This window comes from Acanthaster planci, linkage group LG16, assembly GCF_054643075.1.
Source record: "Acanthaster planci isolate LZ-2023a linkage group LG16, COTS_SCS, whole genome shotgun sequence".
NCBI lineage: Eukaryota > Metazoa > Echinodermata > Asteroidea > Valvatida > Acanthasteridae > Acanthaster > Acanthaster planci.
The window spans coordinates 668,447-690,899 of NC_141792.1; the positions used below are offsets into that span (position 1 = coordinate 668,447).

A 22,453-nucleotide genomic window follows, 5' to 3' on the forward strand; every position below is an offset into this window, starting at 1 on the left:
GTTCACCTCAAGAGCGCCCTCAATCGTGGGCCAAGAGTTGAACAGTTTGAGGGCTCAAAGCCCGAATGCTAATTATTGCAGCCTAATTTCACACGTGAAGTTTCTATGGTTGGGTTGAGCATCTAGATGGTGAACCATGGTGAACCATGGTGAACCGTGGTTTGGCTTCATATGTGTGATTGCATATACACATGTAGCTTGTTTGAGGTGTTGACCAAAGATTGTATAGCGCCGCCCAGCGGCGCTGCGCGGCGCTATACAATCTTTAAATATATCCAAACCCGTTGTATATGGCTTTTGAACTGACTATGGATAAACAGATTCAGATTTGGGGGTGGGGGAGGGGACGACAATATTATTTTGTATTTTGTGTCTAGCAACGAGGGGAGCTGGATTTGGGGATTACGCTACATAATATTACCAACTTGAAAAAAAAAAAAAAAAAGTCTGCTAAACTGTCCTCTCCTCCATCATTAAACGCATTCAAGGGGTCGGAATGATTATGTTTAACTCGGCGTATAGTCTCCACTTAGTGATGAAGTGGAAGAAATGCTTGTAAATGGCCCCTGAATCCTAGCTCTGAAGTAAAATACAAATTCTGCAGAATGGTTTATATTTTTTGTGGCTGATATATTACAATTTGGTTCCCAAGTGCCTCGGCCCGGGGCCGAGCTGAAGTGCACCCCCAATCAGCGAAAAGAAAGACAGGTGGTTAAAAGCGGGGTTTTGCACGGGTTCATGACATAATGGAGATCAATGGAGTAATTCAGTTACGAGTGCTCAGCGTGCTCTGCGTCAAACGCGCTTGTACTTGCGCGCCTTAAGCATGACGCGCCTATGCGGTGAGTACCAAAAACCCGCCCTCTTTTGTTCCGCTTGGAGTTGGATAGTCTTAGGGAATACAACTTATCTTTTGATACCACACCGTATATTTTACACATTCCAAACTTTGCAATTAACGCCGTCGATTAATTAGGGGAACTTCGATCCCTTTTGCTTGTCAATACAATGTCTACTGGACGAAATAAACTCTCGTCAAATACCACATGTAGTCTGTTAGGAGTTGGTAGATGCAGCTCTGTGTAAATGCAATGAATAACACTCTCGACCCGTGGCCTCGATCAGAGAGAGACCCTACAATTCCCTTCCTTTACCGGTGAATCCACGCACCGCTGTTGTGGACTGCTAGACAAAAGCCTATTCTGGATTGAGAGCAATGTCCTTCAAAGGAAAACTGCACGGCAGAGCGAGAAAGATTGCTGCGCAATCGATTTCTTTAGGGTCAGTAAGCTTCCCAGCACACAAAGTGTTTTTCCTTTGGAGCTCGTTAAAAGACATTCCAAAGTCTGAAGTTGTGTTATGGGAGTGGTTCAAATGTTAGATTAGATTTAATTAATAGAGGGATTTCACATTAGCACCGTCTGCGCATGTCTGCATCGAAATCAAAGCTTTCTGTGTTGAACTTATTCGAGCGCGCCGGCGGAGTCCACACGGTACATGGAGTATCCGGTTCGTAAGTGTGACGCCACTTCGGTTTAAACCACGCCCACTGCATAAGACACAGGACCATCGCATGTACGTTAGTTCGCGGTCAATTGTCGTTTTTTTTTTTCTTTTGATTTTACGTGTCGAGTCATCCTGAAAGATTCTTCCACAAAACTTTGCAGCCTGAAAAGTCTGAATTTAACATATCTTTATGTATTTTGTGTCTTGGTTCCTTACTTTCAATCGTCTGATCGTATTAAGAATTGAAGCTGACACATACAGCGTCGTTTTCAAACGTTGAAGTGCGCAGATCGACGCTAAAAGCGTCTTATTGGGATCCATCTATGGGGTTCCGGGTGCATTGGGATATAGACCTGACTGGACTGCGCTAAATGTAAACAATACCACGACGTGTGGACCGCGCGCCTTGGCCACATGTATTCGGGCAGCTTCAACCACCTACAAGTGCATGTGCGAACACTGCATGCTTGACTAGTTTCTATTGAATAAGCAGATTACCATCACAACACTATGCACTCGATCATTAATTTACGAACATTTGAAGAATATCAGCCATAACATTCTATTAAGCCATTTTTGATTGTGAAAAATCATCTACGTGCATTTACTTAATCCGGCCCGTGCATATTCGAAACAATGCGGTTGCAATATTTGAAAAGAGATAGCAGTACCGAAAAGCAAAAATTAATGTATTTAGGGAGCACATGTAAATTAATGTGGGCAATGCAAGTGCGTTGAGCGTGCTGCGCACTGAATGTGCTGCCATCCATCGTTTCTCCCATTGTCTGCCCATACTTTTCAAAATCACAGTTGTACGCGCAAGAATGGTGGTCTATGCGTTTATAACATTGATCTTCGATTTATAGGGTTTGTTCGATTAGCTTACACGTGTAATTCAAACTAGCACAGGAGAGCGTTCGTTTAGACACCACGTGATCTTCCTGCCTGCCCTGGTGTCAGTTACCACTACCCCGGCTGGCGAGCGGGCCTCTGGAGGCTGCCCAAGTGTACTGACGTCACGGATGGACTGCTCGAGCATGGACATGATAGAACGTGGCGGGGATTTGACTTTTTTTTCCAGAATGCCTTGGCGAACACACTTCAGCGTTTGATCAGCCTCATTTTGAAGCTTCCTTTGCGTGTAACTCTAGTGTAATCGGGGAAGCTTATCGAACGCACCCATAATAGAATAGCTAAATAATTTATCTATCCTATTAAACAATCCCAGTTAGATCGCGCAAGGCATAGTGGGAACCAACATGGCGCGGCCAGGTCGTACCCATGGGAATGAGGTTTGACCGGATCCTTGATATGGCAATCAGAATCATGCGGTCTGGTATCCAGGCTAGACCAAGACTAGTAGTTATTATAACACCTCACCCACAGATTCTGTACCTTAATTGGACGAAAGTGTGTCATGTGACGCTTGCAAGAGTTTTACTATTTTTATACCACCGCTTCAAAAAGACGGCTGTACGCCTTTTCAGAATCAACGCGCGAAAAAGGACCAGTTTGCCTGCCGCCCCATTGCATCTCAAAGTCTGCCATTGTAATAATAACGAAAAGACAAAAGAAAACGCACAGTCAGGGAAAGAGAACTCACACTTAAGAGAGCCAAAGAGTAAAACGTGAGCCCGAAGAGGCGAAATTGTAATTAATTCTGATGATGGTCATAATGACGAAAACCCAAATATAAAATAAAAATGAATAACTCAACTATTATGTCAGCATGGTCCTACGTAAAAATAAAACTTTAGGGGTATATGTATCCCCCACTTTTTGAGTGGGAATATGCCTTTGAATCACCCCCTGAATTTTGTTGCGGTAAGGGAAAACCTTAACAAGTTGTGAAATTTGTTCGCGCTTCTCAACAACAACAAAAATGTACAGTTAATGTTATTGTGCCGTTCAGGTGTAATATTCTACAGGAATGTACTATCACAGATGTACGTCTGCATTATGAACATCGCCCCCTAGTGTCAGACGATATCAGTACCCCCTCCATTTCAAATTTCCATGGCCAGGCAAGTCATCCCACGCACAAATTACCCATGATTCAACCCTTATTTCCGGCACAAATTTACGTCAAGATACAATGTACATGTATTACATATACAACTGTATTGATAGATTCTAGGAATAAATTTGGTGAGTGCATTGCTCTAGGGTAATTCTTTCCAAAGTTTGATTCTTGTCTTGTTCTTACTAGAGGGATTTTTTCTTTAATGATTTTGCGACAGCCTAGACGACACCAAAGACAAAATGTTTTATATCGACCGTTATTTTCACCTTCTCTGCTGCACTGTTTTTCCCCTCTAGTGTCAAATGAGGAAGTGAGCAGCGAAAAAGTGCGAGTTCGTGGTACTGTTGAGTAAGGAAATGTACTCCGTCTTCACCAAGTGGTAGCCTATACTAAATATGATCATGGACAGATAGTGGGCACTTCAAAATGAAGTAAGTTAAAACCTAGTTTGGTGACCTAACCTCATTGGACAAAGCATTGTCACGGTAACTTTTCACCCTCAGGTGCAAACGCATAATCATTGTACTTTGATGTTGCGATTTACTCTGATTGGCTATTCAAACTTCGATTTAGGTAAACACGTTTTTTAGTCGAAAGCGTTGTTTTATAAACATTCCTCCGTGAAATACATGTCCAACCCTCACAGCTTCAAAGACTCTACCCTGGAGACGAGTATTTATTGAATCCAGATCCTTAGGAAAACATGTTCGGTGGAACTTTTTGAATCCGCGGCGACCTAATATTTTAATCAGGTCAAGCGCTTAGACTTCATGGAATTGAACTACATACAAGCTAGTAGCTAATCCAATGGTTTCTGACTATCGTCTGTAAACAATTGCGTTCATACAAACTCTTAAAAGTACACATAAAGTTAAAAATAAGTAAAACACTCTACTAGTTTTCCTTAACATTTTAATTAAAATGGGTTAGTTCGTCATAATTTTATGAAATTATTATTTTATGTAATTATTATTTTGGTTAAGTTTGGTGGTGGTGGTTGAATTGAAGATGGCTTTGTACCAGCCAGGGGTTGAAACCCATCTGTTTCCCCTAGAGGTACATGTACATCTTATTTCAACCACTTACTGTTGTTTTCTACAAAGGATTATTGCTGTCGCATTCACAAGCCGTTGAACCGGAAAGATAGGTCCATGTAGAAGAAAACCCACCCGATTGGAAAATAAGCCAGTAATCACTGGTCTCCGGTACGGGATAGTGGAATGGTTCCCTGGTGATGAAGATGTGAGCCCCATACCCACCAGCTAATTCGCTGTAGCTGTCATAGACAAGGTCAGCGGAACTTTCTCCGAGTTTAGGCTACAGCAAAAACGGAAAACAAATCAAAATAATTGGATGATATACCAAAAGACCCTCTTTGCGCAGATTTAGAGAGGGCTCATACAGCATTTTTCATCAGAATATTTCACCAATGATACATAAAATATATCATTGCATCTTTACCACTATCACTATCACGGGGCACATAAAATTGTCCATTCATAAATACCTGGGATAGTTTTTCTATTCCTGTTGATCGAAACACGTGTATTAAAACATTTAATAATGTCCGCTGAGAAGTCATATTGTCCGCTGGTTAATCACGTACTGGCACTTAGATACAAGCAACTTCGTTCCAATGGGTACGATTTTGCTGCGCCATGTTGGTTCCCACGATGCCTTGCACGATCTAACCCCAAGGCCGTTTTCCAATACTCAACTTCGTCTCCGTCTCAGGCTTCGTATGGGAAACCAATCCGTATGTGCAATGCCCAAAATCCGGACATCTCATGTTTGACTGCTGTTAAATTCAGTGAGGAAACTTGAATCCGCATGAAAAACGAACCGCATTTCAGACAAATGGCTCTCGATCTTGAAAAAACGAGCTGATAGATACAAAAAATGTATCAGCCTTCCAAATAGTATTACCGATGATCTGAGGGGAATTAGACAAAAGTGTGAAAACTGGGCTCTAAATAAGGCGGGCAAACACAGAAAATGACTAAAATGGGTCCCAATAAAAAAGAAGTGAATTTCAAAACGGTTTTCTTCCCAGACGTAATAACCTTTTTTTTGTACATAAGACTTGCTAGTCTTACATGTGGCATCAAAGTTATATGAGGGTAAACTCGGCAAAATTGTGAAAATTAGACACATTAGACACATTGCTCTGGAGAACGCCCTTAATAACACAGAAACAACTTGGAAACATGCGGATGTCTCTACGCGTGCGTGTGAAACATGCACAAGCGCACTGAGTCGAACTTTGAACGTTGTGGTCAGACTGAAATTAGTTAGTCTATCTCGTGAAAAACTGCACCAAGGTATCAACAACTGTTTGGGCAAAATACACAAGCAAATTGATCATGCCATTCACCCACTGGCACATGTAAAGCCTGGTTTCCATACCGACGTAAGAAGCTAAGAGAGCGACGCAATTAAGAGGAAAATTACAACGCAGACATCTGGAAACAAAGCAAACCAGCTCCAGACGGATAGGCAAAGTTGAGCCCCGGTCTAACTTTGCCGACTGTCAGCGTCGAGCCGCTGAGCGACTTGCATAACAAACAAAACAAAGTTTCTCACTAAGAGTTTTCTTACCAAAACGTTTCCATAACTAGGCGGCTTAACGTCGGACACAGACATTATGGTTGTGTGGTCGTTAAATACATAATTCTCGGTTGTCAGCAGGGAGGGTTTTATTTGATAGGTCGTCCAGTCGTTGATATTCCCTCTGTAGAATAAGCCGCCATAAGAACAACACCTCAAGCAACGGTCTTGAGGGTAAGCCTTGGTTGCTGTGATGGTGGGTCTGAGACCACGAACCCTCCGCCACGTCTTGGCGTAGAATAAGATTTCCATTGCATCTCCATCACTTGCAATTCTACTCCAGGGCAGATCGGCGAAGCGGTAGGACCTATGATTCTCCTTACCAACCTTTGCCACTGCGCCAAGAGTCTGCAAGACGTTTAGTGGAATTTCATTGAAATAAATATGAGGTTGATATCGTTTTGGGAAATGAAAAGAGAAATTGGGACCAGTTAGGATTTTTTGCATGCAAAATCAAATTCTTCCAAAAATTATCGAACGTGATAGGACGGCCCTATGTAAAATAGGGTTCCGGGAGCTCGTTGCGTGAACTCCGAGGTACTTTCAGATTGTGCAGGTGAGTGATATTCACCATGGATGTACATTTTATACCATGAACATTGTCCCCTGGTGTCATATGGTGTCAGCTTTCCTCCCCCCCCCATGTTAATGGCAAGACAAGGCAAGTCACTCCCTCAAACTCCCCTTCTCCACGGCCAACCCCCCATTTCAGGAACATATTTACACCGCTGTTTTATATTGCTTTGGAAGAAGTGGAGAATTTATGAAAGCTTTAGCATGATATTAATTTGGACTTACTCTTTACAATGTGTGAAATAGCAATAAATTTGGTCACCTCTTTTATTTTTAGTTTTTGAGATAACTGGGATGTCGGACATCATGAATTTGAACTCGTTTGGAAATGTCCATTTTCCTCTGATCGCCTACTGCTTGTTGATACCACTTACCCTCAAATCAAACACGTTCCGTCGGAAGGTCACGTCAAAGAACCAAAAGCTTGCATTTTTGTTAAAGTTGACTTGGAATCGGCCAAGAAATCCACCAAACCACTTCTTCTTTAACTGGAAGGTTACATCCATATCTTGGCCCGAAGTGAAGGAAACAGCACTGACCAACAGGATCAAAGCTACGACTGGAACCAGGCGACACCAGTTCGCCATCTGTAGCAAAAGAATACAGATGAAGGTACTGTCTATACACGAACACAAGTTGGTATCAACGCCATGCTCTTTAATTCCATGCCTTTTTACCAAAAACAAAGCCCATTTCATGCAGGTTTTGACAGCATTATGGATCCGCATAGAGGTGTACTGATTAAAAAAACAACGAAACAAACATAGACTGCAATGTACTGATTTTCATCTCTTCATGCGAAAGACAGAGTTTCATTTAATGGACGTTAATTTCCCCTTATGTTACAACAGCTGTCAGAAAGAGATGACATGTCCTAAAAAGTTCAAGTTAGCTCAGAAAATTCCGAACTTTTACTCCCAATTTTTCGTTTCAGACACGTCTCACAGGTTTGTGCACAGGGGCATTAAAAGCGTTGCCCGTATGTAAAACTCTTTCCCAAAAGACACCCAGAAGCAAAGAAAGCTTTCTTTCATTCATTCATTCATGTGTACATTCCAACTTTATTACACGGAAATCGCACAAACGAAATACGAGAATGCTTTTATCTTCCCTTATCCATTCCAAACATGACACTGAGTTATTAATGCTGATGGTCTATAATTAAGTGGAAACTTACCTTTTGTTTGTAACTTTGCAATGGGAACACTGCCAAGTCAAAATCGAGCTCTCCACAACAGCCACAACTACTTGTGTGTGGGGTTAGTGGAAGCGATAACGAACACCCTCTTTCAAAGCATTCAGTGTGCCATCTCTTTTGCATGTACACATCGACGAAGATTACCAGGCAATATTTCTTAAGCACTGAGACTGATAGCGCACAAAAGAAATTTCGCAATAAAGGGAAGGCGCTTAGCTTCGCACAGTAACTCCAGGGTCTCGAGGTCTCGCCCATTATAATTCTTTGTAAGAGCTTTTCCATGCATCGGCCTTTTGAGAACAGGGTCAATAAAGCGTCACAAATTGGAAGAGTATAATGCGAGAGAGAGTCCCCTCCCTTCCCTTTGTGTCGTTTTCTGCGTTGAAGGATGTTGTTTCTTAGTTACTTCAGCAGACGCTTATTCGATCTTTTCTTGTTGTTTTCTTCTCACATCTAGCCAACGTTAAAATATAACCTGCCTGTTACTTGCCAGAACATTCCCAAGAGTCGGGGCTTTCACTTATTTGTTGACAAAATAATTCAACTTTTGTCAACTTCTTCATGTTATCAGAGCTTCCATTTTGTGCATCTTCTTTTTTTTCCAGGACCACACTTACAATTTAAAAACAGAGCTGTTTTTGTTTATTGGCCTCCCTAAAGTAATCATAGTGGGTAGATGAAAAACAAATATGCGGCGTTTACATGAAATAGATTTTATTGTCATTCGTGTAAACATACGATGATTTCGTTGTGATCTTCCAGTAGTAAGATCTAATTACAATATACTCATAAAATTAAAATGAAAGATACATAAATTTTATAAAACTAAAACCTTAAATACCGATAAAACATTTGAACCCCATGCAGATTAACATTAATTACAATACAAGAGTACAAATTTTCAGAGATAACCATAAAACTAAGAATCAAAAATGAGATCGCACTTGATATTCAACAGACGTAGAAGACTGCACAGGAAGTAGTGAACTGATCAAACAGGGTCTCAGTGAAGATCAGCGCCAACTGAACGACTACAGCAGCATCATCAGGGAAAGAGGGCCGTGATAGTGAAATGACTGAGACAACTTAATCTTGGCTCGAAAGCGCTGGAAAATAAAGAGCCTGCCGTCGAAACGAGAGTGCAAGTAGATTCCCAAGGTGTTGTTACCAAAAGCAGTGCACCAGACAGCTTCCCTGTCAGATGTGGAGTTAAGCGGGCATATTTATTGGTTTTGTGCAACCATAGAAAACAGTGCAAAATCAGACTGAAATAGCGCCGCCTGTCGATTGTCGGGAAGTGGTTAGCCTCCGTTTTTTTCACTGGAAATTCTAGATTATGGCCAAAGGATAATTTTTCGTTTCAATTTTATGGGGGTTACCAACAACAACAAAAAATTTGTTATTTGCCATTTCCCGAAGATACCCCAAAAATAGTTGTAAAACTATGCGCCCAGCTCTGAATCAAGCCGCCCGCCTCTATCCAAAATAGGGCCGCAATTTGGTGCTTTTTGTTTGAAGAAATTCCCCGAACTGGAAACTTCCAGTCCCGAATTTGGGATTTATAGATATATCTCTATGTTCCCTCCTGAATATGACATGTCTTCTTGTAAAACCTCCCACGGGAGCACAAATGAGCTCGCGCGCAGAAATATATATATATACCAGGCAAGATATGGGATGGAGGGGTACCCCCCTTACCGGTCCAATCCCTATAGCCACTCTAGACTATTGTTACCTAACACATCCCCCCTAGAAGTCTGTAAAGAAGTCCTGAGATTCCGATCAAATAATGACCAACTCAAAGGTGGGGGGGGTTCTCTCCTTCCCATATCTTGCTTCGAATGCAGAAATACATGTACAACTATTTGAATGCATCTTTATGCGCACGAGGACAAGCAAATGTCAACAGAGGGCGGCAAAGAAGCCGCCTCCAAATAACTACGGCTAGGCTGGCGGCTTCCATGGTTAGCCTGCGTGTTTATATCTAGCCTAGCCGTAAGTTCTCCGTAAACCATGAGTAAACCGACGTACAGTGTGTGGTGCAAAATGGCAGCGCCCATGTTGGAAGAAGGCTTGGTGAATTCAGACGATTATTATGCTATTTTGAACTCAAGGAAAGAGGTAAATCAGTCTCAGTTTTTTTGTAAATCTTTTGAAAGTATTAATTAGGTCCACTGCTGCATAAGATAATGTTATCACAGTCATTTGGCCTAAGTAAGGGGGAAGGGACCCAGGGCCTGCTGTAGGCCTATCAACTTCAAGAAAACGATACTTGATAGGTCATGTCTGCATGTAGGTAGGCCAAGGCCTAGTATAGGGCCAATAGGGAGATTCATGAAAATTTCAACTACTTTTCTCTGTTTTTCTTTTTGAAGTGATCTTGGAGAGGATGACATAAGAAACATTTTGATATAAGTTTGGATTCCATCAAACTCTGCACAGAGCCTGCGCAAAAAGACAAATTTTAACCACGATTTCCTATTTTAAAAAATGAGTTCCCCAATAAACAGTGCCCTCACTCATATGTGAATGTCCTTACCTAACATACAGGTTCTACACTTCGAGAATTCAAAGTCACTACTTATGGACTATTTTGGAAGCAGGGGTGAAGGTGGGGGGGAGATGGCAATATCAGGGCACGCGATGCACGCTGAGTTGTCAAGCTAGCTGTTTGTATTTTGCTTTGATATCAAAGAACAGTGAACAAAGGACAAGCACAGAAGCCAGCAAGGATGGAAAATAAATCAAAATTAGATATGATTCGAGACGAATAAAAAAAAAAGAATTAGTTTAACTCGTCCCTCTAACACCCTTGATCAAATAGAGAGGCAGTACAGATGAGGTTTGTGTATTATGCAGTGTTGTAGTCGAGACCACTTAAGAGATTCACAGGACGACATGAAACCTTCACAAGACCTCCAGTCTGACTTCAAGTCACAGGCTATTCAAATGAACTGCAACAAAAGCATTCCTTTGTCATTGTTCACCCTGTTACTTGTGACTGGTCTTGTAAAAGGTCTCTTGTCTGATCTTGTGTCTGGTCTTCTGATGGTCTCGCTTACAACACTGGTATTACGTGATGTTGTCTCATTTGTGCGTGTACATCACAGGCCACCAGTGATGAGTTGAGGGCTGCCTATCGTCGAATGTGTGTTCTGTATCATCCAGACAAACACATCAATGAGACGGATAAAACAGCTGCCGAGGCAATCTTCAACAAGGTCCAGAAAGCTTACCAGGGTAGGGTAACAGTATGATAGTCCATGTGATTCCCAGCACAGTGTGAATATTAGTCATCCGAGAAGTCAGAATTTAACACCCATTGATGGAGTGTATCATCGTTTTTATGCCACACATAATATTTTCACATGGGGTGAAAACTCTGACCCTTGGTAAAGAGTTCCCTACACCTTTATTACATAACACCCTGTGCTCAGAATCAATGAGACTGGTCTGAAAAACTTTATGTATTATTTATGTAAATGCTTTGATGCTAAATTTGACTCTTTAAGACATGTTACTACTTTCTAAAGGCCTTGCTGTAAAGCAGAAAAATGATGTTTGTTTGTGGAACTCTTCTCATTTGTACATCCCCTGTGCAAATGAAATCTATCCTATACAAATTGTAAATTACTACTACAAAACTTGACATTAAATTGTCTGCAAACTTCACAAATTCTCATGCCTACCTCATTGCAAGAGAATCTGTCGTTAAACAGCTTAGATACTCCTTGCTCTCTTGATGCAGTCCTCAATGACCCCAGTAAGAGAGCTATCTATGATGTGTACGGAGAGAAAGGCTTGGAAGCAGAGTGGGACGTCGTTCCCAGGAGGAGGACACCTCAAGAAATTCGAGAGGAGTACGAGCGGCTGGCGAAGGAGAGAGAGGAACGTCGTTTACAGCAGAGCACCAACCCTAGGGTAGACAGCTGTGTTGAAGTAGAGTCCATCACAAGTCTTTTCATGATTGCAGTCACAAGTTCTTGCGACGAGTCTTAAGACGAATCTCAAGCACTGGGGTGGACAATGACTAAGGAATGCTTATGTCATAATTCATTTGAACAGCTTGAGATAAGGCTTAAAATTGGTTGATCTGGTTTGTGATAGACTTGCAGGGGCTTGTGATGGGCTCATTTACAACAAAGGGGGACAGTACTGCGTCACCTCTCATTAATCACATCTCATAGTAAAAGAACTTTCTTGAAAGCTGTCCACATTTCAGACATCAGCAGGTATGGGCCAGAATAGGACATGAGTCCCAACCTTGCACAATGAGCCTTGCCAGAACAAATTTGAGTTCAGTTGCACTCTCATAAGCAAATCTTTCCTCCTAGGTATCGGTTAGAATTGTCAGTATTTCTGCCTATAACCTTTCCATTGTTGACCTTTTATGATGCAGCCTTTACATTCTGTCCTCTTTTTGCTGCACTGCATCCAATTTTCCTGCAGTAAGCATTGAAAGTCGTAAATACTGCCTAGTCCATCTCCCTAACATTTGACAGTTTGACAGTTGTATAAACATTGCCATGTAATTTATTTATTTTGCATTCAAGGGGGCAATCACAGTTGGAATTGATGCAACTGACCTCTTTGATGTCTATGAAGACTACGATATGGAATTTAGGTATGCAATATCTTAGATTGACATGGGTCACCTGACTTATTTGCATTTTATTCTGGCTTAACTTTCTGTAAGGAAAGTAAGTGTCTTACTGAATAGCTTTTAGACACAAAAACTTAGAGCAGTTCATAAAAACATGAAAAACAAAATTGATATATTGATGCAAATAAGATGTAACTTTGAGTAACTTTCCACAGTCAAATTGCATTTGACAGCAGCTCCTTTCACGGTTTGCGAAGAATCTCAAGGAAAAAACTCTTCCCTTTTTCTCAGCCAAGTCTGAAACAAGTGTTTAGCTCCCCAAACTCCATAGAAGCATGCCCTTGTCACGGCATCACAGTCAGCATGTGACAGTTTTTTTCATTTAGAAAAAACATCTTTTGCAGTGGCATCCCCTCTATAGAAATCAAAAACATGTCCATCACCCAGTCAATCGATGCCCCATTGACGTCCTCGGACACTGCAGTGCTGTCTGGCAACCTATCTACTCAGAACGGTAACGGCAGTGGTAACTTCAATGTTTCATATCGTCGGATCTTCTCCTATCAGTCCTGGGGTGAGGTAGGTGGAACTTTTATCTTGAAATTGATAATGGAACTTTTAGCAACTTGCAACCTTTTTCGGTGAAATTTTTCTCAGAGCTGGCTCACGCATAGGAAGCAACATTTCCATTTTCATAACCCGGGATATGCCAAATCCTGCAAAATTCTATGTAATTTACACGAAACTACGAGTGTTAGAATAAATGTATGCTTAACAAAACGTTGCCCTTTTGGGATTCATTTCTTTCATAGCCGTTCCATTTTTAATGCTAATACAAAGACTTATTTTACCAGCAAAACTGAAACCATCTAGCCAGGATTTATCTGTTTAAGAAGGGTTCATAGTTGATCTGTTTCACAGATCTTTTGCCTGGAGCTAACTCTAGCTCATAGCTGGTTGTAAATGCAAGGGCAGTGGCCACATCTTAGCCACAGACATAGCCGAAGGCCCATTGGGGACATATCCTAAAAATTAACTGCTGAAATATTTTCGAATTTGCTCATACACGATGTTCGCTTAGTGACCTCGCAATCACAGAGCTTTGTGGGTGTTGACAAAAACTATGGACATTGTAAACAAAAGCAAAAATTGTCATTTGCAAAAACTTGAGGAAATTAGCATGACTCTCTCAACAGAGTTCTGAGCAGTACATATTTGCAAAGTGAAAGTATACAGACTTTGTAGACTTTTTAACTTGAGAGTTATTTATCTCTGACCTTAATTAAAACACTTTTAGTTCCAAGTCTCAGCAGGGGGTGGGCCCAGTCTTGCCCTGAAGATGTTCCGAAACCTCAACAAGAGAAGGTAAACGAATCCAAGTGACACACTTTGAAATCCCCTTATTTTCCGCCAAGCCCAGATGGGTATTTGCTCTACTATTTTTTCAGGGACAACATTTTTGTGTGAATTCTGGACTGGAGAGGTGAACTAACTTTTTGGCAGAGTTACTGATTGCTAAAGCTATTTCATAATTCCGTCATTGAAATGGAAGATCTTTCTTTTCAGTTCCTGACCAAATCAGGAATTTTTTGGAATTGCTTTTGAAGGATTTGACTTGATAAACAAAAGTATGAAAATGTTATATTGTTTTCCTAAAATATTTAAACATTTATTGCATAATTTTTATCAAAATTCTCATGTCTCCTGTAGTTGCTTTTATTCAGTGATGAAATTTGCCGCATTGGAGGTAGAAAAAACCCTATGGCAGGTATTTTTTGAATACCACAATCCTTGGGTAGCCTCTGGTCCACTTAGCTTAATCTGTTTAACTGTCTTCTACCTCCCACAGTTTTGCCACCTGTACAGGGTCCTTCCGTCTACTGTCTGGAGGTATTGTTGCCCCAGGCCTAGCCACAGGTTAGAGGCTGAAGTGATACTCAGACTTTTTAAAGTGATGAGAGTGTTGCACTTCTTGCTGTCTGTTGTAGATGAATTCCATCTGCTTAAGGCAACTACTGAGGAGGGGAATCGTGTTAGCATAGCACCACTTTTTGCACATTCCACGTCTGTGAACCAGGGTTCGAATCCCACCCAGGCTGACAGTTGGATTAAGTTGCCGGTGCCTTCCTGACTCCGTTTGTTGTCCCTGTGATATTCATCTGGGGTTTTCCTCCCACCGCTGAAGGAACATTTCTGCATTGTCTTTTCTCCATACTTCCAGGGCCACTAAACGGAACAGAAGAGTTTAAAAATTGCGTTCCTTTGCCGTGTATGAGAGGTTCTCTTTGTCTTCATTTTTGTAGTGAGATGGAGTGAATTCACACTTTGCATTGTCTTGAAAAAGTATTTTAATGCTGAGTTTACCCTTGTTGTAAGTGCTGCCCAAGGGCTTATGTGAAAAAATACACAGGTAGACATCCTCACTCAACCCCTGAGCTAAGGTCAGGTGGTTTGTCTGCATCTAATTTAGCTACGACAATCCATGGCTAACGATAGAGCTTGGGTGTGTATTTTTTCCACTCTGATTTTTCTTTGGAAGAGTGGCCAGTCATCAGCCAGACGGGCACAGTTTTTAAGAGGGATTCAACCCCCAAGCTAGTCAAGGTCGATCAGATAGTGTGAATAAAATTCAGCAGAAAGTACTATAATACACGGGTAAAATTGTTTTATTTTCCTCGTCACTTTTTCTTGGGCACAGTGGCCGGTCGTCAGTTGGACAAACACACGATGGGTTACCTGACGTGGCGCTGGGGTATGGCGTCCTCCATGACAACCATGGTCGTCAGGGATACACAGTCCACTCATGCCATGTGCCAAGTACAGGTGGGAAAACTTCAAACCTCCAAGTTTTCAAAACCCGCAAATCTTCACTATAGTCTCTCATACCTTTCTCCTTTTAATAGAAATGTAGAATGGACAAGGTAAACCACCTGTTTAAGGTTTGAGTGGAGAAAAAGAGCGTGTTACAGTGACGTCAGAAAAATATCCAGGTTTTTCTTCTGTAGGGTTGGGATGTGAACATCGCAGTGTTTTTTATTGTCAGCTTGGTTTCTGTCCGTTTTCATTTGTAGCTGGGGATCCCCAATTCTTTCATTAGTGTCAGCTTCACCAAGAAATTTCCAGAGCACGATGGGAAGATCACGGTAGCCGCAAAGTAAGTGATACCAACAAACAGGCCAGCCAGCATTGTGATAAAAAAAAATTAAGAAAATTGGCAGAATTTTCATCATGCATTTTTTGGCCAAGTGAAGATTTTATCTGTTCTGAGAGGACAGCAACAAGGCAGAAATGATTGAAAATTGCCATAATAAACTTTCTAGAATACAGAAGTAATAGTCTTTCATATATATTCCAGTGACTCTTTGGAACATTTCACTGAGAACAAAAAGTGTTTTGAAATAAAATGGTGATCGACAGTGGAAAAGCTTCAGTCAGGAAACTTGAATTACATACATGTGTGCATACTTGTTTTTATTCCTTGTTGACTTAATTATTTGGGATTAAATTGAGTGCAGATATGTAAAACAGCTTGCCTAGATTGGCATCCATGTTTGTGACAGACCAGGCCAGGTTTGTCAGTACGAGGCACTTGATATCTGGGATGTTCTGTGACATCCCAGTGTTTTATCCTTCAATGCACAGTCAGGAGAGCTCATAAGAATCAACTTAATTAAGCTTCACGATATCTGCTTTTGTTTTTATGCTCTCCAGAGCTGGGCTTCTCGGCTCAGTCTTTGAGTATGGGTGCGACAAGAAGATATCCAGGCACAGCAGACTAGCTGCCAAGATCAGCATTGGTATCCCAGCTGGGGTCATTCTGAGAGTAAGGTGGGTAGGAGATTGTAAAATGGGTGAGAGGTTAGGTAGCAGTGTTGGTCCCAGTTGTGAGTTTCTATGTTTTCAAACACAAGGCAGTCAAGTCGTAAGCTGTGTTGAAAATGACGTAATTTTTTTTTTCAGTGAACAGTGTACTTCCCTATGCACACTGGTATCCATTAGTTATGTAAACATGTTCTAGTGTACAGTCAAACCTCGTTAATAAGAGGTTGTTTGGACTTGGCAAATGATCTTGTTATAACAGGAACCTTGTATTATCAGGAATCTGCTCGCTCTAAATGCCCCAAACCGTGGTATATTGTTTCAAAACAAGGCTGGATTATCTCCACTTTTGAGAGTGAAAAACTGTGGGTAATGCCCAGCAGCCTGGTCTTTTGTTCCAAGTACATTCTTTTGTTACAAGGCCCAGTTCCCTTTGTCCCATTTTAGGTTCCCCTACATACTCGAAAACGGGTCCCCCTGGCAGCAAGTGGTTAAAATTTCCATTTTCTTCTTTAATGTCTTCCACTTAGAAGCTTTGATCTATAATTATAAATCACAAATACATGCATTTCACAATAGTGTGCCTCCAAGAGTTTGCAACGCGTTGGCCAATCACTTTGCACGTAATCCATTGCCCCAAAGCACATTTGGCAAGGGTTGACAGATTTCGTGTATTCACCTGTATTGGAATATCTAGAAATGATTTCATATGGAAATGCATTTTTGTCTATTAGCTGTAAGAGTTGGATGTACCAATGTCAGTCCCAAGTGTCTTTGGAATGTCTACAATTTTTTCAAACAACTTTCCACAGGTTAGCCCGTGGCAGCCAAACGTTCCTGTTTCCTATACATTTGTCACATGAACTCTCACCCCAGGCTGTGTTCTACGGCACCGTGGCTCCCCTTCTTGCATATTGGTTCATCAAGGTCCTGGTGGTGGATCCATTCCTGAACCAGCAAAAAACAGAGTGGGTATCGGGCATAGATAAAGCCCATAGCGTGAGGAAAAATATTGGGTGGAATTATCTTTTGCGTAATTGTCACTCAGAAAAATAACTTGAAATTAACCTCTTTGTTAATAGAGCTGAGCACTGTTTTATCAAGAATTATTTTGGAGCGTATTGCTAGTGTATTCAAGAATTTGAAACTGCTGAACAGATGGTCCAGGGTTCAAATCCAGCAGCTTGGCTCATCTTGTGTCCTTAGGCAAGTCACTTTATCCCTAGTTGCCTTTCTCTGCTCAAGGTGTATCTGTTAGGGTATTCATGGTTGTTGGTGGCTGAGTGGCATAGCAAGGAGCTGAATACTCCCTAGGAATCTGAGAGACTCAAGGATGTTCATGGGCCTGATGATCAGGGGTAGCGATGATACAGTGCCCAGAGCTCCAGTAGATTGGTATTATGTGCCGTATCAGATCGATTCGCATGATAGCATGCTCACCCAGGTAGAAATTTGCTTCATGAAGTCGTTAGGAGAGTGGAAGAGATTCTGCTACTACTGGTTTTCTTGTTCATTACAGTGATGCAGCCAAGGAACGTGAAGCTAAACAAACCATGATGGAAATGAGAAAACAGGAGGCACAGGCTGAGGTTGGTATCAATGCGGTCATTGAACTCTCTTCCATATTCACAAGGTGCGAACGTCGTTGCATTCCCAATGTACATTAAACTGTTGTAGTCTACATCTGAAAGTGTTAAATAAGTGTAAATTAAGGAGAACACGGAAGTAACGACTAACAGTTTCAGAATGCTTGCCAAAGAATATTTGTTTATTTACTAGCCCTAAAATCTTCTGTAGCCCGGGATATCACATCAAAAGTCAGGGTTGTGTAGTGTTATAGTTGAGTCCACCACAAGTCTATTCACAGGTCCTTTGACAAAACCAGTCATAAGCAACAGTTGGAACAGTCACAAAGGAAAGTTTTTGTAGCGATTCATTTGAAAAGGTGGTAACTTGGTTTAAAGGCGCCTCTCCATATTTACGTTTACATTGCACTTTCACGGACACAAAAATCAACTTCATCAACATAACACGTGTGCATTGCGTTCGGCTGTCAAAATCGCCTTAGGAGTGATTCTGTAGGATGCGCAGTGCTTGGCACAAGTCTTGATGCGCATGAGGAAAGGCTCCTAAAGACAGAATGACTTCAATGGACTTAACTACAATGCTCTGGTTAAAGTAAAAACAAAGATTAACTTGAGCAGTGGAAACAAATCTAGACTACAAAATATTGATTCTAGCAGTGGATGGCCCGAATGCACTAAATGCACCAAGAGGGGTTAGAACCAGGAACACAAGGTACAGTGGTTGAGGGCATGACCAACACACTGACCTTTCACCTCTCTTGTTTGCCAGTTGCACCTCATGCAAGAGATGGTCCAACGCATCATCGAGGTGGAGCGTAACCGGGAGGGACTGATCATCACCCGTGCCTGGTACGGCAAACTGGTCATCCGGGAAACATCAGAGGACAACGGAGAGGAGGGACTGGGCGGGGCATTAGATGGGGCAGTGGGCGGAGAGATTGAAGGCATGATTGATGTCACAGTGCAGCTTCAATGCCAGGTCAAAGACTCCAAGCTGATACTCACCGACGCTTCCAAGGTTGCAACAGATTTCTGTTTCTTATTTTTGTAACAGCAGGGCCTCAATGCAGTGTCATAAAGCTTCAAACTGAATTTGTGGAAGAGTGTCGTTTTTGTCTCTTTGTAATTGATAAGTCATCACAAAGCATTGACTTGTCATCTTGCCTCAAGTCAAATCTGTGCCTGTTCTGTCCTTCGATATTTCTAACCAGACTTGTCATATTATGTATGGTATACTGTGAAAGGAACTTAGGTGTTGATCTAGGAGTGGGAGGTTTAGGGGTCACCCCTCTTTCACAAAATGCAACAAAAAAAAGTAGTAATTAGAGTAATGATAAAGAAGATATCATCCTGTGTTCATAAAGGCAAGTGCATCAGTAACAATATCATGCATTTGTACCAATGTGTCCTCCTGTCTGCAGTAATCAGACACCAAATCCGATGTGACTAGAAATGCTATGAACTTTATTTTGTTTTTGTCTCTTTTACAGGCTTCTCTTCCAGGATTTTATGATCCTTGCTTGGGTGAAGAGAAAAACCTACGGGTCCAATACGAGTTCCACAGTGAACTTCACGAATGTACCGTAGCAGACAGTGAACCCCTCCGAATACCCAAAAGATGTGAGTTCATCTGTGCTTGTTGTGCATGGTGCAACCCGTACGAAATCTCTCAGGCAGCAGAGATTCAAGTGCAGTAAAGCCAAAACTTATTGATTATATACAAAAACCTCCAAAACTGGAAATGAAATAGTTGTAGCCAGTCACTTGTAGACGGGGGATCAGTGCTGTGCCCTGTTGAGTGCAATCCAGCCTACTAGTTATTTCCCATTCCCAACAAAAATTAAAGCTTACAAACCACCTCCCAGTTCCCCCCCAAAAAAAAAAAAATTGGCACCGTACGCTTTTGCTTCTATCTCTTTTCCTCCTTTCAAATCTTTATCAAGGAAGTTCTGACTCCATTTTCCTTTTTTTGACAGCACATCATGTTAATCCCAGCTGAGACACGAAGCCAACCTAGCTCAATCCCCTGCAAACTTCCAGTCAACATCACCACATTATCACCCCAACGGACCCTCGTCTAAACTACTGCGAGCCATCGATAGTTCCCACCGGAGCCACTGTTTACTCTGTCCTGTTGGACCATTCCTATTTCCATAATTCTAGCCCCGAAACATAACTGATATATAAGAATATCGTGTAGTTAAGCAGTGTAACATATTAGAAAGTTTAACGGCTCAGTCGTGTTTAACAGAGTTGTAAGTTGTTACAAGTCAACTACAAGTTAAGTCACGAATCTGAAGTCCATCAAAGGCTCGTCAAAAGTCAGTCACAGGGCTGTGATGATTATCACGTCCATCACAGATCATTCCCAACTGCATCCCCAGTGTATCACAAGTCTAGAACAAGAAAATCACAGACTAGTTGCAAGTCCATCACAGATCAGTCACTACTGCATCCCCAGTGTATCACAAGTCTAGAACAAGACAATCACAGACCAGTCGCAAGTCCATCACAGATCAGTCACTACTGTATTCCTAGTGTATCCCAAGTCCATTACCAGATAATCATTAGCCAATCGCAAACCAGTCACAGGTCACTCACAAGATCTACCAGCTTGTGGCAAATTGAGCTGGATTGTGGAAGATATTCAAGGCAGAGCCCAGCCACTGTTCCTCTACTTGGGCTTGATAGCCCTAGAAAGATTACGTCTAAAGATTTGAGTTTCATGAAGATCCCGAGCAAAATGTCCAGGGTTGGGAAAAATGCCATACAGGTTGAAAAGAATTAAATCACTGCCCGAAAACGCACATCAAGTTAAAATTAGGTAAGGACAAGAAATGGGCATTTCTTTATGATTCTTAATAGAAACGGTAGTTGATGTCACAATGGCACAGACATGGCATCTTTTAGCTTTTTGTGTTCAAAATGGGAGCAATGGTACATGATTCATGGAATGGGAAACGGAATAAACACAATAAGACATGACTCTTTATGTCATTGTAATCTGGTTTTTTTTAATGTAACAAAATCATAATTGCTTGTGTTGATATGATTGTAAATGTTTTTCAGAAATAAAGCTTGTTATTGTGACAAGTTTATGAACTTGCAATCTCCTTGCCTTGAAGAAATCCAGTTTGTGAGTGTGCACTGAGTAAAATTTGCCTGACAAAGACAGATGGGGTAGTCATCCATAGGACTTGGCTGTTAATCTAGCGTATTTTGACGTTCCAACTCTTTCCATGAGGCATGATTCTGTTACACAAAAATCTTTAAATTTTCCTGAAAAGAAACTTCCTCTACATGAGTCCAAAGTGCGGTTAAATATCGCAGCAGTCTTGAATCCATTTTGCTCATCACATCTCATCCCTGTAGTTCCGTTCCATTTTGTCTCTGTACATCCATTTGCCCTTGTTTCTGTTCAGTTTCTTGTGCAAGTACTTGATCCGCTTGAGCATGGCGTGACGCTTCGTTGGGCCCATGTCTGCTCCCATGATCTTGTTCTTTCGGATGAGTCGCTGCAGTTCGTTGCCTCGCCAGCCGTGCAGCCAGCGTGGGCCATGCTTGATATTGCGTTTCAACTCGTACGAGCCGTCGCCTAAGATGTCTTTGTAATCGTTCTCGCCAAAGAGGGCATGCTTCTCATCCCAACGGTCCTTCTGGGGTTTCTTGGGGATAGGGAGTTTGTTCCACTGGATTAAGGACTCAGTCGGGGGGCGTGGCTTGGTACTGTAGGTGGCCACTCCTGTAGAGAGAAAAGTGATAAAGCTGTGGGCTCAATCATGTGTCATGTTTTTGTTACAATCAGAATCGGGGAAAAGTAAGTTATCTGCAAAACATAACGTATCAGTGCCAACTACAAACACTGGACGTGATTAGTCGATCCATGTGATTGCTTGAGCTATACGTGAACAGTCACTCTAATAAAATGATTTGTCAACAACTGACCTATTGCCTTTGCAAGTTAGCCATGCCCCTTAGACAACCCTAACGGAATTTTGTGTGTTAAACTGTTAATTTTGTTTTGTCTTGGATTAAAAATGCACGTCCCTTGTCCAGTTTAGACAATATTTCACAAGCTGCATGGCAATTCAATGATAATTCAATTCCGCTATCAGCCAATTCACCAGTTTATGGTAGACTCGCAAGTCAACAGGTCTCTTCATGTTGCATACAAAATATCAAGAAACAACACGAAAACAAAGAAAAACCATGGCATAAACCCAAACTACAACATTTATGTAGAATAGCGCCCCCACGTGACCTCACTGCAGGACTAGTTCGTGCCGTCGATCGCCATTGGATGAAGAAGCTTACCTTGAGAAATGATCCTTACAATTCCACTGAAATGGAATGATCTTTTCAGAACCAACAGGGTAGAACTAAGTACAGGCATCGTCCAAAGTCAATGACTAATCGTTCTCAATGATCGTTCATATCAGATATTTGAGAAGACTGTGGCCCAAGAGTCACCGATTTGTGAAAGTTTCGAGTTGCCATAAATTACCCACACCATCACGAAGAATATATTTTAATTAAAA

The 22,453-nt window shown here is 41.6% G+C and overlaps 3 protein-coding genes across 3 annotated transcripts; 1 reads left to right on the forward strand and 2 right to left on the reverse strand.

Annotated features, from left to right (window-relative positions):
- Window positions 1–3,128: 3,128 nt before the first annotated feature.
- LOC110984554 (uncharacterized) lies at window positions 3,129–8,072 on the reverse strand. Its single transcript, XM_022244846.2, has 4 exons — window positions 7,887–8,072; window positions 7,084–7,296; window positions 6,128–6,484; window positions 3,129–4,846 (listed from the first exon to the last, which is right to left on the reverse strand). The coding sequence occupies exons 1-4, from the start codon at window positions 8,028–8,030 to the stop codon at window positions 4,625–4,627; spliced, it is 936 nt and encodes a 311-aa protein (XP_022100538.2). The 5' UTR covers window positions 8,031–8,072; the 3' UTR covers window positions 3,129–4,624.
- A 1,811-nt stretch (window positions 8,073–9,883) lies between these two features.
- On the forward strand, window positions 9,884–21,024 carry dnajc11 (DnaJ heat shock protein family (Hsp40) member C11). The gene is made up of 15 exons (XM_022244926.2): window positions 9,884–10,028; window positions 11,018–11,147; window positions 11,656–11,828; window positions 12,461–12,531; window positions 12,915–13,089; window positions 13,808–13,875; window positions 14,360–14,427; window positions 15,209–15,333; window positions 15,582–15,664; window positions 16,222–16,338; window positions 17,142–17,297; window positions 17,849–17,918; window positions 18,685–18,933; window positions 19,406–19,535; window positions 19,892–21,024. Exons 1-15 carry the CDS (start codon window positions 9,921–9,923, stop codon window positions 19,912–19,914), a joined length of 1,746 nt encoding a protein of 581 aa, XP_022100618.2. The 5' UTR covers window positions 9,884–9,920; the 3' UTR covers window positions 19,915–21,024.
- On the reverse strand, window positions 20,904–22,444 carry LOC110984594 (large ribosomal subunit protein mL51-like). Its single transcript, XM_022244928.2, has 2 exons — window positions 22,230–22,444; window positions 20,904–21,657 (listed from the first exon to the last, which is right to left on the reverse strand). Exons 1-2 carry the CDS (start codon window positions 22,306–22,308, stop codon window positions 21,269–21,271), a joined length of 468 nt encoding a protein of 155 aa, XP_022100620.1. The 5' UTR covers window positions 22,309–22,444; the 3' UTR covers window positions 20,904–21,268.
- Between the last annotated feature and the right edge of the window lie 9 nt (window positions 22,445–22,453).

Excerpts from the sequence above, each read along its gene's own strand:
- dnajc11 (XM_022244926.2), top strand. The coding sequence starts at position 9,921 with ATGAGTAAACCGACGTACAGTGTGTGGTGCAAAATGGCAGCGCCCATG. Across the intron at positions 10,029-11,017 it reads TTTTGAACTCAAGGAAAGAG|GCCACCAGTGATGAGTTGAG; the intron begins GTAAATCAGTCT and ends TGTACATCACAG. Across the intron at positions 17,298-17,848 it reads CTGAACCAGCAAAAAACAGA|TGATGCAGCCAAGGAACGTG; the intron begins GTGGGTATCGGG and ends TGTTCATTACAG.
- LOC110984594 (XM_022244928.2), bottom strand. The coding sequence starts at position 22,308 with ATGCCTGTACTTAGTTCTACCCTGTTGGTTCTGAAAAGATCATTCCAT. Across the intron at positions 21,658-22,229 it reads TGTAAGGATCATTTCTCAAG|GAGTGGCCACCTACAGTACC; the intron begins GTAAGCTTCTTC and ends TTCTCTCTACAG.
- LOC110984554 (XM_022244846.2), bottom strand. The coding sequence starts at position 8,030 with ATGCAAAAGAGATGGCACACTGAATGCTTTGAAAGAGGGTGTTCGTTA. Across the intron at positions 7,297-7,886 it reads TGCAAAGTTACAAACAAAAG|ATGGCGAACTGGTGTCGCCT; the intron begins GTAAGTTTCCAC and ends CTTTTGCTACAG. Across the intron at positions 4,847-6,127 it reads CTAGTTATGGAAACGTTTTG|CCTAAACTCGGAGAAAGTTC; the intron begins GTAAGAAAACTC and ends TTTTTGCTGTAG.